At 51.3% G+C, this 13,496-nt stretch overlaps 1 protein-coding gene across 1 annotated transcript; it reads left to right on the top strand.

Annotated features, from left to right (window-relative positions):
- Positions 1-2,487: 2,487 nt before the first annotated feature.
- On the top strand, positions 2,488-11,478 carry LAT2 (linker for activation of T cells family member 2). Its single transcript, XM_042879767.1, has 14 exons — positions 2,488-2,503; positions 2,664-2,725; positions 5,251-5,356; positions 5,931-5,967; positions 6,852-6,895; positions 7,535-7,583; positions 7,852-7,895; positions 8,273-8,311; positions 8,737-8,767; positions 8,981-9,036; positions 9,197-9,256; positions 9,372-9,434; positions 9,738-9,825; positions 10,623-11,478. The coding sequence occupies exons 3-13, from the start codon at positions 5,269-5,271 to the stop codon at positions 9,821-9,823; spliced, it is 597 nt and encodes a 198-aa protein (XP_042735701.1). The 5' UTR covers positions 2,488-2,503; positions 2,664-2,725; positions 5,251-5,268; the 3' UTR covers positions 9,824-9,825; positions 10,623-11,478.
- The last annotated feature ends 2,018 nt before the right edge of the window (positions 11,479-13,496 follow it).

The raw sequence follows: 13,496 nt of genomic DNA, 5'->3' as shown, positions 1-13,496 counted from the left end.
TGGGAGGCGGCACTTCCCCTTTAGCAAAGGAAACGCTCCTACGATCGCAGCTCAGAGGAAAGCTGTTTCTTGTCCTTCACAAAAATGTGCTCGCGCTGCTTTAGCAGGACGGAAAACTTCCACCGAGTTGTGGCTTTCGTTAAAGCGGCCATGAAAATGTGGCTGAACTCATGGTTGGAATGAGGCTCACGCCTGCTCAGGTCCCAGAGCTTCCTCCTGCGAGGCGGATTTCGTTTCAGTGCTGATCCTCACCACGTTGGTAGCTCTGCTCGCAAAATTGAGCTTTGAGAGAACTTTGCTCAGAATTTGCAGCACAGGGCGTTTCTGCAGAATGAAGTTTGGACCATGCATTGTTTTCCAATCATTCTTTCCCCATTCAGTATTAGTCATCAGCTGAAGCAGATGCAGTCTTGTCTGTGATCAGAGCCCGCCTTCATTGGAGCTGCTGGCAGCTGCCCTGAGGGCAATAGAATGGTAAGCTGGGGAGGCTAAAAGCCTCTGGGGCCCAGGATCTTTCTATAGCTGATGAGCTACGTATGAAAAAGGAAAAGAAAGAAGAGGGTTTGGTTGAGTTGGTGAAGTGGACTGAAAGTAAGTGTTTGCTCACAACAGAAAGAGGGAAGCTGAAATGGTTAAGCCTTGGAAAAGGTCAGAGAAAGATGGAGCTGTAGTGTGGTATTTCATGTAGTTCATTGCAGTGGATGAAGGGAATGGAAGCTGGCTGGTTGTGTTAGGTCAGGAAGGGCATAGAAATGGGCATGAGAGCAGCACTGCAAAAGGACTGATGTCTTTGGAGGGCATCCCTCTGCTCAGGCTGGCGTAATGAGGCTGGGATGACGCTGCTGCTTTGAATGGTTGCTTTGCTGTCCTTAGTGCTGCTCTTTGGGCACGGGGCAGCTTCCATCTGCTCTACTGCAGCTGAGAAGTCATTCCATGCCTAACACAGGCCTTTGCTGCAGCCAGTGGTAATTTGGGGATGTCCACAGTGAGGCAGTCAGCTCTGAAGTGAGACAGGTCAGGGGGCGGTAAGTGGGTAAACAGGATGTTTTTAGCATCGACTGTTCCTAATAAAACTTCTGATCTGCAAAGGAGGAACTGTAATCGCCTCCAGCATGTTCAGAGCAATGTTTCTGCTATAAGCAATGGTTTTTTTTATGCTTATTGTCAGCTTATGTTCAAACAGAGAAAAAGCTGCTTGCAAACACCTCGTAAGCTGCCTCATAGCGGAGGGCTCTGCTGGAAATGCCCGCTGTGTGGCAGCTGCACTGGCAGGCAGAAGCGCAGTTCCCATCACATCGCACCCCTTGCACAGCCGTAAGCCGAACAGATGATCCAAGGCTGGGCCTTGCTCTCCTGCTCTCTGCTTCGGTGCTGGTTCTGGAGAGCTCTCCACGCCTGGATTTCTTCTGGGAGCTGTTCTGGATGGCGCACGCAATTATTTTTGCACCTCTGTCGTGAATCAGAATGAAGTGCAAACATCACTGCGCAGACTGGTGCAGCAGCCAGCTATCTTGACAAGGCAAGGTTTCCTCTGAAAGCCTGATAACAAAGTTTCCCATCCCAGACGTGCAGATACGGATGATTTACAAAACAGATGATTATTTTATCATTCTCATGATAGAAGAGTTACCATCCGGGTAGGAGCGAGCTGGATGCAGCTCACAGGTTGCAGCATCATGCCAGCTAACCTCAGTACAACAACATTTCCCTGTACTGAATCATTTGTGTGTGTGGAGGGCCTGGTGCAGCTGCTCTGTTCTGTTAGCAGTTGTAGGACGTGTGCTGTGCTGGCTGTTGCTCTCTGGTGGCTATAAATAACGGGGCTGCTGTGTGTCCTATTCTTAGAGCAGGATACACATCTCCTGTGCTGAGACAGGGCTTGGAGCCAGCAGAGTTATCTATGAATCTCATTCATAAGCCCTCCTTATTAGTTTCAAGTGGAAAAAAAAAAAAAACGGAAGTAAAAGATCACAAGCTACTGCTTCAGGTTGGCTTTTGTTTCTGTAGGAGTGCTACAGAATAGTGCCAGCTGTTTGCACACTGCCCTGTGCAATACACATGGGTTTGTTCCTACAGCGTTGGATGGCAGTGGCTCTTGGTTGGCTCTCATTTCCATCTCCTCGCTGCCCTTTCTGAGGCTCTGCCTCCCTCCTGCTCCCATTGACATCCAGCACAACAGCAGCGATCCCAAAGCGCTTTGCTTTGCTGGCGTGGGACGTGTGGGGGGCATCAGCCCAACGTGGCCTTCGATGGCTCTTTGCATGGCTGTTGCTGCGCAATCTTTGCTATCGGAGCCTCTTCCTCTGCCTGCAGCCCATAAAAACGAACCACTTCTGCTTCTGCGGGAGCTGAGCTCATGCGAACCGGAGCGGGGCTGACCGGCGGATGTTGGGGTTAATGATTCAGATGGGGGCAGGAAACCAGCAGCTGGCTAACGATCCCCGGAGGAGCCACCTCCAGCACCCACACGAGGAGATGGGACAGAAGGGGCCGGCCAGCTGTGGTAAGGTGGGCCGGGCTGAGCGCTGCGTGGGGTCCTGCACAGGCCTGGGGACGGGCCGGTTTTCCCCCTCCCCGTGGCGGTGAGCTCACAGATCCCAGACTGGATCTGGGTGGCTGCTTTGATGAGGGTTCGAGGTCATCCCTGCAAACTCTTCCCGAAGAGCTCCGTGCTGGATGCTGCTCTGCTGCTGCTGCTCACATCCATCGTCTGCTGAGCTTCAAGGTATGGAAATTACCAAATGCGCCCCCTCAGCAGCACTGAGACCCCTCTGGAAGCAAAGCTGAGACTGCAAGCTGGCTTGTCTGTCCTACAGCGTTATTTTCAGTATCTCCTGACCCCATCTCCCCGTGGCAGCACGGCTTTTTTTTATTATTATTTTTAATTACGCTCTTTCTGCATTTTCTTCTCATAAATCGAGGTATTTTGGGTTCCTTCTGTGCTGAGCTGCCCTCACCCCCGCTTTTGGCTCTGGGACTGCTATAGTTTCCATTCCAAAACCCCATCGTTGGCTGCTCCCATTGGGTTTTCCTTCTGGTTCGGGACTTAATGACTTCTTATGAACGTGTGAGCTTCTTACTTTACTGTGTTTGAGGTCACGGATCTGAGTGAGAAAGAAGAGCCGTGTCTTTGCATTGATTTTCTCCTGTGATCGATGTTCAGGGTGCTACAGGCAGCAAAACTGGGGATAATTATGGGATAATCTTGTGTAGTATTGGCTCATGTTCATTGGAGCTCATTGGAGCTTTGGAGTAGATGAGGTTACTTATGACACAGGAGTACCTACCTGCATACAAGTTGCTTATATCCTAAGTTCCTATTCTGGCATCCCCCCATGGGGAAGAGCAGCGCGTGGCTTCAGTGCTGCCCAAGACAAGGGAAGCTGGGAGCAGTTACAGGGTATTTGCATGGAATACATCCTCGTGTTGTGATCAGGATTTTGTGCTCTGTTTTCCAGCTGAGACGTTTGTGCAACCGAATTGTCCAAAATGCTCATCTCTGGGAGTTCATGTGTGGATTCCAGTTGTCCCTTTTGTCCCATGTTCTACTGAGCTGCGTCTTCTGGTGTAAAACAAAGCACGTTCTGCTTGAATAGCTGCACAGAAGCAGACTGTATCTATACCACAGCAGCTTTCCTGAGATAGGTTAAGCGGGCGTCAAACCTGGCAGGAGATGGGGCCTCTTCAGAGCTTGTCTGAAGGCTCAGCACTGTCACTGCTGTGCTCCCCACCACAGGAGCTCCCTTTGGCCGGAGATTTCCATTTCTAAACGGCTTCTGTTGGAAATCTGTGCAACGGAGGCAGACAGAAAGCTGTGTTTCTTTTCTTAGAAATGCTAGAGACTGAGTCAAGCGGCATATTGCATCTGTTCACCAAGCCCATGTGCTACCTTTCATACAGCAAGCTTTTTAAATTAGCTCTCCTCTTCTTTGAGTTTTGCATCAGTGACTCACCCAATCAACCTGAATGAGCCTCCATTTGTTGCGAATCGCAGGCCACAAAACTAACTTTCAGGAAGGGAGGGAATACTTTTGCCTTCCAGGGCATCCTGGCAGATGGATGCTGTCTGTGTGCTGTCTGCTTCGGCAACTAAAAATGTGGGAGCTCCGATCCCCATGCTGACCCCAGGTCTCCCTCCATGGCTGGTGCAGACAGCCCGGCTGCTGGGTGACTCTCCTCTGGGTGAAACCCTTCATTTAGGGCTGCAGAGACCAAGGAAAGTGTGTTCAGCCTTCCCGATGTTTTATTTCTATCCCAGCAGCAGTGGATAAGTGCCTCCTGCTTGTCGTAAAGGACTCCATTGCCTCCCATCAGTTCCTTTCTGACACAGATGTGAGTTTCCTTTACCCTGCCATCCATGTGCTGGGTACCTGCACCGTGTGGCTTTCCCCATCTGGGTCACATTTTCATTATTTTTTTAGTTACATTTTTAAGGGATGTGGATTTTTGGGGGGGAATTAAAGCTGCTTTACCCAAATGCTGAAGTGCTTGCTGCAAAACGTGGCACCGTTAGGCCTTTGAAATGACAGCAAACCTCATGAGGTTCACTAAGTGTTTTTGGTACAGCAGAAATGAGATCTTGTATCTTATGAGAGGAGGTTTTGTAACAAACAAAAAAAAAGATTTTAATTGCCTTGCATTTAGTGTACATCAGGCTGGTGTGGTGCTTATGGTGGGGAGCAGAGGCATGATGCTCCACCAGACACAGATTACAGCGAGGGATTTGGGAAATACCCCTTTTTGCTGTTCCTGACTGTAGGAATAAAGCCACATCTGGAAGGGAGATGCCCTACAGCGGCACAAAGTAGGTCAGTGCTGTCCACATCTTTCAGCTTTGCACAGCTGAAAACGAACAACCCCCAAAACCAAAACACCTCCCAAACTGCTTTTACCGGAGCAGCAGCAGCACAGCAGCACGGTGCGCCCCGGCCATCAGTGCTGCTGTGGGGCCACAAGGCTCCCAGTGCTCGGGCTGGGGTCTGTGTGATGCCAGGGTGCATGGCTGTGGCTGGCAGCTTGGGCAGGGGAACGTTATTTATTGCTGTATATGAGTGAAGGGAGAAGGTGCAAAGCAGGGCAGAGTCCAGCTGCTGTTTCTATCGGAAATACAGATACACATTTGGGTTGCTTTTTTTGCCTTGCTGATTACTGAACAAAAAATACGGTCACTGCTGTTTGTGTACGGCATTGAAAGGAGGGCAGGGCTGGTTTCGGGTGGAAATGACAGCAGTTTTCACCACTGTGTTCCAGGCTGGATGAGGCCAGGCCATGGCACAGCCAGAGCTGCTGTGGGCAGCCGCTGCGCTGATGCTGCTTGGGGTGGCTGTGAGTGCCTGCGTCAGGTGCCAGCTCTATGGTAAGGCTCTGCCATGGGCACGGGGACCCTGGGTTGCAACGGGTGGCTGCTTTCCTCCAGAGGTGTTCCCTCTGTGCAGGGTGTGCTGCTGGAGGAGAGGAGGCTCTGGGGTGGGCTGAGAGCAGCCTTTCAGTATCTAAAGGGCTGTAAGAAAGGAGGGGAAAGGAGGAGAATCTTTAGTAGGGTTTGGTGTGATTTAACAAGGGGGAATGGTTTCAGGCTAAAAGAGGGGAGATCTAGACTGAGTATAATGAAGAAGTTGCTTCCAGTAAGGGTGGTGCGAGGACTGTGCAAGCTGCCCAGAGAGTTGGTAGTGCCCATCCCTGTACACCCCCAGGGTCAGGCTTGGGGGGCTGTGAGCACTGATGGGGCTGTGGGGGTCCCTGTGCACTGCAGGCAGTGGGATCAGATGGCCTTTGGGGGCACCTTCCAACTCAAACAATTCTATGGTGGCTGAGAAGCCGCAGGATGGGGCTGGTGGCCCCACTAGAAGTTTGTTCTTCCCTTTCTTGTCTCGGATGCCTGTATCACGCTTTTGCATCAAGCTTTTTTTTTTTCCTCTCTTTTCTTTCAGCTACAAAGCGAGGAAAGGACAGCAACCAGAGGAGTCAGTAAGTTCCCTTTGCTGTTGTGCTTTGCCCCAAAATCTGTCTGGGAGACAGAAGTCAGAAGCTGGACCTGGTGCGTGCCTCAGCCAGGACAGACATAATGTCAAATAATAGCATATATATATATATGTACCACTATGATGTATCTATATGATAGGATATACAGAATGCACTTATAAATACACATCTGCACCCCAGCTGTGCTGCTGGCAGTGCGCGAGGCGATGCATCCTGATAAAGGGGAACACCATCACAAGGAATAACCCCAAATGAAGCAGTGACCACGAGGCCCGTGAGTCAGTAACTCACTGGAAAAAGGTCTGGAAAAGCAGAGAGGGCACAACCCTGCCTCATCCCGTGTGCTCCATGAGCAAAGCAATGCCCAGTGCTGGTGGGGCCACGCGGCAGAGCCCTGCAGCTGCAGCACGAGCAGTGAAGGAAACACCACCATACACATGCACACCCCCTTATTTCCTTCGCTAACAGACAAACCACAGCTTAAATGATATTATGAACAGCAACGACAAAGTGCTTTTAACCCTTGATCAAGGAGCAAGCGTGGTATGAAGGAGGTCAGGTCGCCCAGCACAGGGCTCGCGGTGCCACGGGCAGTGTGTGAGGCCTCACCATGGCAGAGCACTCGCTTTGTCCTGCGTGGATGTGATGTTTTGGTGCACAAAGTGTCACGGCAGGGTTTGTCACCCTGAGCCCATCCCTCTGCCCCTGGGCCACAAGCACACCTCGACCACGGAGGCCAGGAGGAGACCCAAAGGGAGGCCGTGAGGAAGAGCATCCTCAGGGTCCCTCTGGGGCCATCTGCAGCCCTCACTCTGGTTTCCATGTTATGTGCCCAAATTCAGCTGATGTGGTGCCTCTGTTTCTTCCAGGCTGGAACGCCCGCAGCAATTTGAGGTGATTCGGTCCTACTCTGGTGAGTAGGACCCTGTGGGGAGGGGTGGTCCCAAAGCCACATAGAAGGCACCTCTGATCCCTCTGGGCTGCTCCCACCAAAATCCATGCTTTCTTTGTGAACGAGTCACTAAAGCAACACAACTAAAGCAATGGGAGAGTGAGTGTGGGCTCTGGAAGGCTTCTGCTCATGCTGTGGGAGCGGGGCTGTGGGTGATGCAGTGACTCATCCGCCATCACCTCTCTCTGCTTCCTGCTTGCTGCACACTGACCTTTTGATTTCTGCCCTGGCCAGTGTGCTGTTGGGGTCTGCAGCAAATGTCACCATCCCCAGCTGCCAAGGCTGCCCTGCCCTGCCCAAAACAGCCCCCAAAAGTCTTTGTTTTGAGCTGAGCCAAGCTTGCAACCCAGCAGTGCACCTTGCAATTGGTGCTGAGTGTGCCAGAGACTGCCAGACTGAGTGAATTTGGGGGAAAAGAGGAAATAAGGCAGCAATTAGGATTGTGGATTCCTCTGACGTACACACAGTGTGTTTCTCACTGCTCGTTTCCCGCTCTGGCCCTGCATTTGAGGAATAGTTTGGAAGATGTTTTGCAATGCTGGGGAGCCCACAGTGCTGGATGCTCTGTGCTCACTGCTCTCGTTTTGTTCTTGCTGCTAGCTGTGACCCAAAGGCCAGAACGGATCAAGGAACCCAAAAACTTGGCGAGGTAGGTGGAAAGCATGGGGCACATCCTAGCTATAGAAGCACCCACTTTGCTTAACCTGAGAAATCCCCCGCTCCCCGTCACCACGCTCAAAAAAACACCCTGCACTGATAACTGCTTCATGGCCATCCCCACCCCAAACTCATCCACTCGCATTGCTCTGTGTTTCCCGTTGCCATCAGGCAGAGCTTTTCCTGATGCTTGGTCAGAGCTGAGGTTTTAGCTCTCTTTTCCTTCAAGCCCCAGCCACAAAGGAAGCTCTTTCTTTCAGGAAAGCCCCCGAGGAGCTCAGCACCTCCTGTCACGTTGGCTTTGGTGAGCATCAGCGGCTGCAGATCCGTGCGTAGTGATGTTGCAAAATCTATTTGCAAAACATGCGGGTGTTGCAACTCTTCCAGTAGCTGGGAGCTCCCACTGTTTGGGGGGGAAAACAAGGGCTCAGTGCCCACACCCTGAGCTGTGCTGTAAAAAAAAGTTGGGTGGTGCAAAGGTTGTTGGCAGCCGTGTATGGGGCTTGTGGTGGTCTGCACAGGGACAGCTGATGGGATCCTGAGCGTTACATGCAGGCTGCTTTGCTGCAGCTCACCAGTCTAACTTAGAGCAATAGGAGTGGGCAACCTACAGCCCACCCCAGCCATTCCCCATCTCTGTGCTGCCTTGTAGCCCTCTAACATGCCTGTGCTTTGTCCCAGAGAGCAGTGCTGAGCCCCGCTACCAGAACTTCCTGACAGGTATGTGCTGTGTGGGCAGCTCTGGGTGGCTCGTGATGGCCCTGTGATGGCCCTGTGATGGGAGCTGGCCTTTCAAGCTCTGACTTGCTGTATTTAGGCTTTGCTGAGCAGCCAAGGAGGGGGGACAGAATGCTTGCAGCAGCCCCTGGCTCCCTCCTGGAGCTTGGCACCAGCCCAGCGAGAGTTATTGCTGCACAGAACTGCACTCTGCTTCTCAAAATAGGGGATAATTCCCAATCTCCCTGCTGTTTTGCAGGGCTTGTCCTGGTCTGCTAGGGCTCCCAGCCCCGCTTAGTGCTGCCTTGCTGGCTTTGGGTCTTGCTGCCTGCAGGGTTGGCCACTGTGCCTATGCTCAGGAGAACTGGGGTGTTTGGGGGTTGGTGCTGCAGTGTGGTGTGTTAATGGGAATCCCTTTATGTTTGCAGAGGACTGCCTACATGGGGATGCTGCCTACGTGTAAGTGCTCTAGGTGCACTTTCCATCTCCTTTGTCACCGAGACAGCTCCTGTGTCACCCCACATAGGGCTGTGGCACTGTTGGCCCTTATCACCTCTGTGGGTGATGCTCTGTGGGGTCTGGAGGCCATGCAGCTGCTGCCCCAGCCTGCTGCTCTCCCTCAGGCAGGGTGCATTTGGGTGGCAGAGGCTGAGCACAGCTTTCCTTCCATAGGGAGCCTATCCCACTGGATTACTACAGCCACAACAGGTTCTTCTCCCCACCCAAGGGTAAGGTCTTCAGTGCCCTCCCTTCTCCAGCAGCCAGCACAGCATGCAAAGGACAAACAGCCTTACCTGCAGGCAGCTGCCAAAAGCACAAAGCCCTGCAGGTGCCAAGGCTCCCCTGGGTCATTCACATATCCTCATTCCCCTTTTCTCTCTGCCAAAGATGAGGACTCACATTCCTACCAGAACGTCGTCATTAGTGATCCTTGCAGCTCTGAGCTGGGTAAGTGTGGTGCTGTCATGTTTTGTAGTGAGCCTTAATGAGGTTTAGCCTCAAAGGCCCAATTTTATCTCATTTACTGTTCAGCATCACCCATCCAAACTCTTCTTACTTGCAGATGATGCAGAAGACTACGAGAACAGCGCAGCAATAGAAGTCTGGAAGGTGCATCAAGCAGAAGGTTTGTCCTCAGCAGCTGCTCATGGTGGGCAGGGTGCTGCTGTGCTGCACTGTGCTCAGGGCCATGCAGGCATCACCGCATCTCAAGATGTTTTTATCCACAATAAGTATCCAGGGCAGTGTGCATATCTCTGCATTGGGTGTTGCTGCGGTGATGGCTGCTATCCCACCCGTGCACTCTCTAGAGCCCAGCTCACTGCTGGTGACGTATCTGTGAATTTGCTGTGACAGGTCACACAGTGTGTAAGGTGGGAGTGTTTTAAGACCGTCCCCATTGCTGATGGCTGCTTTCCATCCCTGTTAGCCATGCTGCATGCAGAGAGCAAGGATGAGGAGCCAGACTACGTTAACACAGACCCAACAATAGATGCCGTCCTGCTGTCAAAGTGAAGGTAATGGGAGCAGGAAGGCAAGGATTGTGTTTTCTCCTTGGGGAACTTGCAGTAGCCCAGAACTACTTCAGATCAACTCCGAGCCACGCACTGCAGGCAGAGCCCCAAACCCCTCTGGTTTGCAGCACGGAGGCAGAGCTCAGCAGGGGACCCCTGGAGCCCTGCTCCTGCTGCATGCTTTGCTCTGCTCTCAGCAGCAAGCTGCTGGCTGCCGATACTGAGCAGACAGCCAAAAGTTAAAGCACCTGCAAAGAGCTACAGGAAGACCACGCTGTGCTCAGTCATACATCTGTGGTGTATGTATGTATGTAACTCATGCTGGTCATCCTGCTCCAACCAGAGCCTGGCTGGGAGAGGGAATGGGATCAGTTCCACTCCCCTCATGGTTTTGCTCCCTGAAAGCCTGCAGGAGCCAGTGGGATTGTCCCTGTGCAGCTCCAGCCTCTGGGATTTACCTGCACAAACTGAGCAGGTCCTGCTGCTCACCACTGACCAGTGGTGGGCAGGCTCCTTGATGGGATCTTTCTGAAGCCATACAGAGCATTTCAGGTTTGCCCCCAGCATCCAAAGCACAGTCACCCCACTCTCCTCATAGCAGCACTTGTTACAACTTTGAGCAGCATCTGGAGGGAGGGAGGCCAGGTCATCCTTGAAATAAAATGCAGAGGGCTGCAGCACTCACTTCTATGAGCAACCCTGCATCCACTTCTCTTCCATGAGAAATGTCAGGGATTACTTTTCTGTGCTAATTGCAGCATGTTCTGCCTGCTTTTTGCTTATCTCCCTGCTGTTTGCAGGAGCTACAAGACTCACTGTTTCCCCCTCTGATTTCAAGTGTTCTGCATGAAGTCTGAAGAAGCCCTTTGCCGAGCTGCACAAGCCCACCCAGCCAGCACGTACATCGGGAAAGAGGCGTTTTCCATCTCTCAGTCACATCTTTTCCCCAAATTGTGCCTGAGATCACACAAGTGTCATTGAAAAGAAGAGATGCTTTGCTTGAAGCCCTGACATCCAACAGCAAGGATGCGACCGGAAGAATTTCTGCCCAGCAGCAAAGCCTGCCCAGCAGCAGCACCCATGGACATGCTGTGAACTCCTGGTCCCGTCTCCCTTCCAGGCCTGCGTGCTGGAGGGAGCACGGCTGCTCTGTGCAATGCTGTCTCCTGCCAAGCGTGAAATGATTCTTTAAATTGCCGAGCTGCAGTGCAGCCAACTACTTAATTTGTCAGGCTGACTCATGCACGGCGGTATTCAAAGGCAGGGATTAGGTTTTGATTTAGTTCCTACGCTCTCCTCCAGAAGCTGTTTCCTACAGGAGAGGAACTGGCAAGGCAGAGGTTGCTTTTACAGCAGCAGTGCTTCTCTGGAGCTCAATGAGATACCAGACTGTTACAAAAGCTAAGGACTAAAGAGGATTAAGCCCTCATCTGCAGCTTGTAATTCACAGTGTCTGTGGCAGTTCTCCTTGTCTTTCCTTATCTGCTTTATAACGATACAAAGACGCTGCAACGACTGATGAGGTTTGATCCACTGCTGTCAGCCTCACCAACTGCAGCACTGTTTGAGATTTGGAACATCAGTCCTGAAGTGTAACCTCTTGGGCCCTCGTGCACTGATCTGGCACCATCTTAGCACTTATTTATTAAAATTGAAAAGCCATTAAAGAAAATCCAGGTTTTTCTATAGTGGTTTGCTGCAATGTGGGTGCTGTTTCTGTGATGGAGTGACACAGGCTGACTTGGTAGCATGTGTAGAAGTGACCCAGGGTGATGTGTGGGATCCTGCTGGGAGAAAACATCGCTCCATGCAGCCTTATTCCTCAGAACCGTCTCAGAACTGCGCTTCAAGAAGGGACACAGCCCACAGCACACATCTCTGGGGCTGGTCAGAATGTGCAGAGAAGTGGAGGTAAGGGTGAGAGCCCTGGAGTGGGAGAAGAGGATGTCAGGTGCTTCCTGCTGTTCGTGCTCAGCTCTATTTTCAGCAGAATTGCTGTGAGTGTGGGGCCACTCTTTGTGTAGCTGCAGCAGCAGGTGGTTTGGTGTTTGGCTTGGGAAAAGTACTTGTAGCTGCTACAAATGCATGCATTCCTGCTCCCACGGGACTCTAGGGACAGAGGATGCATTGCACGATGTGCCTGTGCAGCTATAGCAGCCTGCCTTTCTGCCTGCCCCAACCCTTCCCTTCAGCTTTTGCTCATGCTCTGGTTTCTGATGTTTAAATGCTGAAACTGCACAAGTAGGGGACACAGCCTCATGGAGCAGACATGCTGGCTCCGCACAGGCTCATGGACAGCCAAGGAAATGAGGAGATGCCTTTGCTACTGAAACAGAGCACCTGGCCCATGAAATTGCCATTGCTGGTGTCTTCTCTGAAGAAGCTCTCACGTTTCACCAATTGCTGCAGACCACAGATTGTTCAGGATCTGCTAGAGGAAAAGGGTGAGCTGCGTTCTCAGTGATGTGCCAGGATGCTGCACCCACTTGTGGTTCATCTCATTCCCAGAGGGAGACATTAAATGCCTGGGGTGTGATTAGCAGCAGTTAAAAGATTCTTGGCATGCAGTGGTAGATTCAAAGACCTCCTGGGATGTTCTATCCAATAGGTGAGTGTGCTGCCAAAAGATTAAAATGCAAGATTTACTGCTCGCCTTGCTAAGCAGGGAGGGGGATTAGAGGAATTACATTTTCCTGCAATGAGGTTCCTTCATTGCCAGAATCTGAAAGCTGCCGAGTGTCAGCAGGCAGAGCAATAGATTTGGTGCACATTCCCTCACCTTTGTGGGAGTCCGAGCAAATTGCCCTCCTTCCAATCTCCAGAGCAGCCAGCTGCAGAGAGCAGCAAATCCTTCCTTAGGGTTGTAAAGCTCCTGAAGTGCTTTTCAGCCAGTGATCTCATTGTGCTGGAAGATATCCAGGCACTGCTGAGGGAAACTTCGTCGATGTTTTTAGTCTCATTCTGAAACGTGAGCTTTCTCTTAGCAGCAGGTGAGTACACACACGTGTTCACTGATTAACTGTTCTTTCAGAACTCATTTTCAGGTATGTAAGGATTTCTGGTGCTAAACCCAAACTGTCAGATCGTTGTGTTGCCTGACAGTAATTCAAAGGGCGCTGACATCTCCCTTGGGTACACATAGCTCTTTTTCCTCACATCAGGGAGACAGCCAAGTGAGCCATTTTCTTCCTGGTTTCAATGTTAGAAGACACATTAGAAATGTAGTTTTGGCCCAGCCACTATGGCTAATGGAGCTGGGAAGCTTTACCTAGCTACCAGAAAGCAGCAGCTCTGCACTCACAGGGAGCAATCAGATTTGGCACAAGAGGCTGATGGCCTCTCTGACACCGTTCCTCTTCTAAGTGTAGGTGAGTATAACTAAATCCCCCCAGTGCTGTGGAGTATTAATTTGTAAGTGAACTGGCTCCAAAGTGGAGCTGAAAGGCACCGAGCGAATGTGCTGAAAAGAAAGCTGCTCACCAGACAGAAACAGCACCTGTGATCCTCTGAGTTTGTCACTCCTGTGCTGGCACCACCAGAGCAAACTGCTTAGACAAGGGAATATTAGCCTACTGTCTAAATAACGTGCTTTATTTAAGCTCTTGTGGACAAAAGCTGTGATGCTGTGTCTGTAATACAACACTGTAAGTCACATATTTAACAGTATTTGTGCT

This window comes from Lagopus leucura, unplaced genomic scaffold (assembly GCF_019238085.1).
Source record: "Lagopus leucura isolate 7727_CA_CO unplaced genomic scaffold, USGS_WTPT01 Super-Scaffold_100024, whole genome shotgun sequence".
NCBI classification, from domain to species: Eukaryota; Metazoa; Chordata; class Aves; order Galliformes; family Phasianidae; genus Lagopus; species Lagopus leucura.
This window is presented reverse-complemented; position numbering and strand designations above follow the sequence as displayed.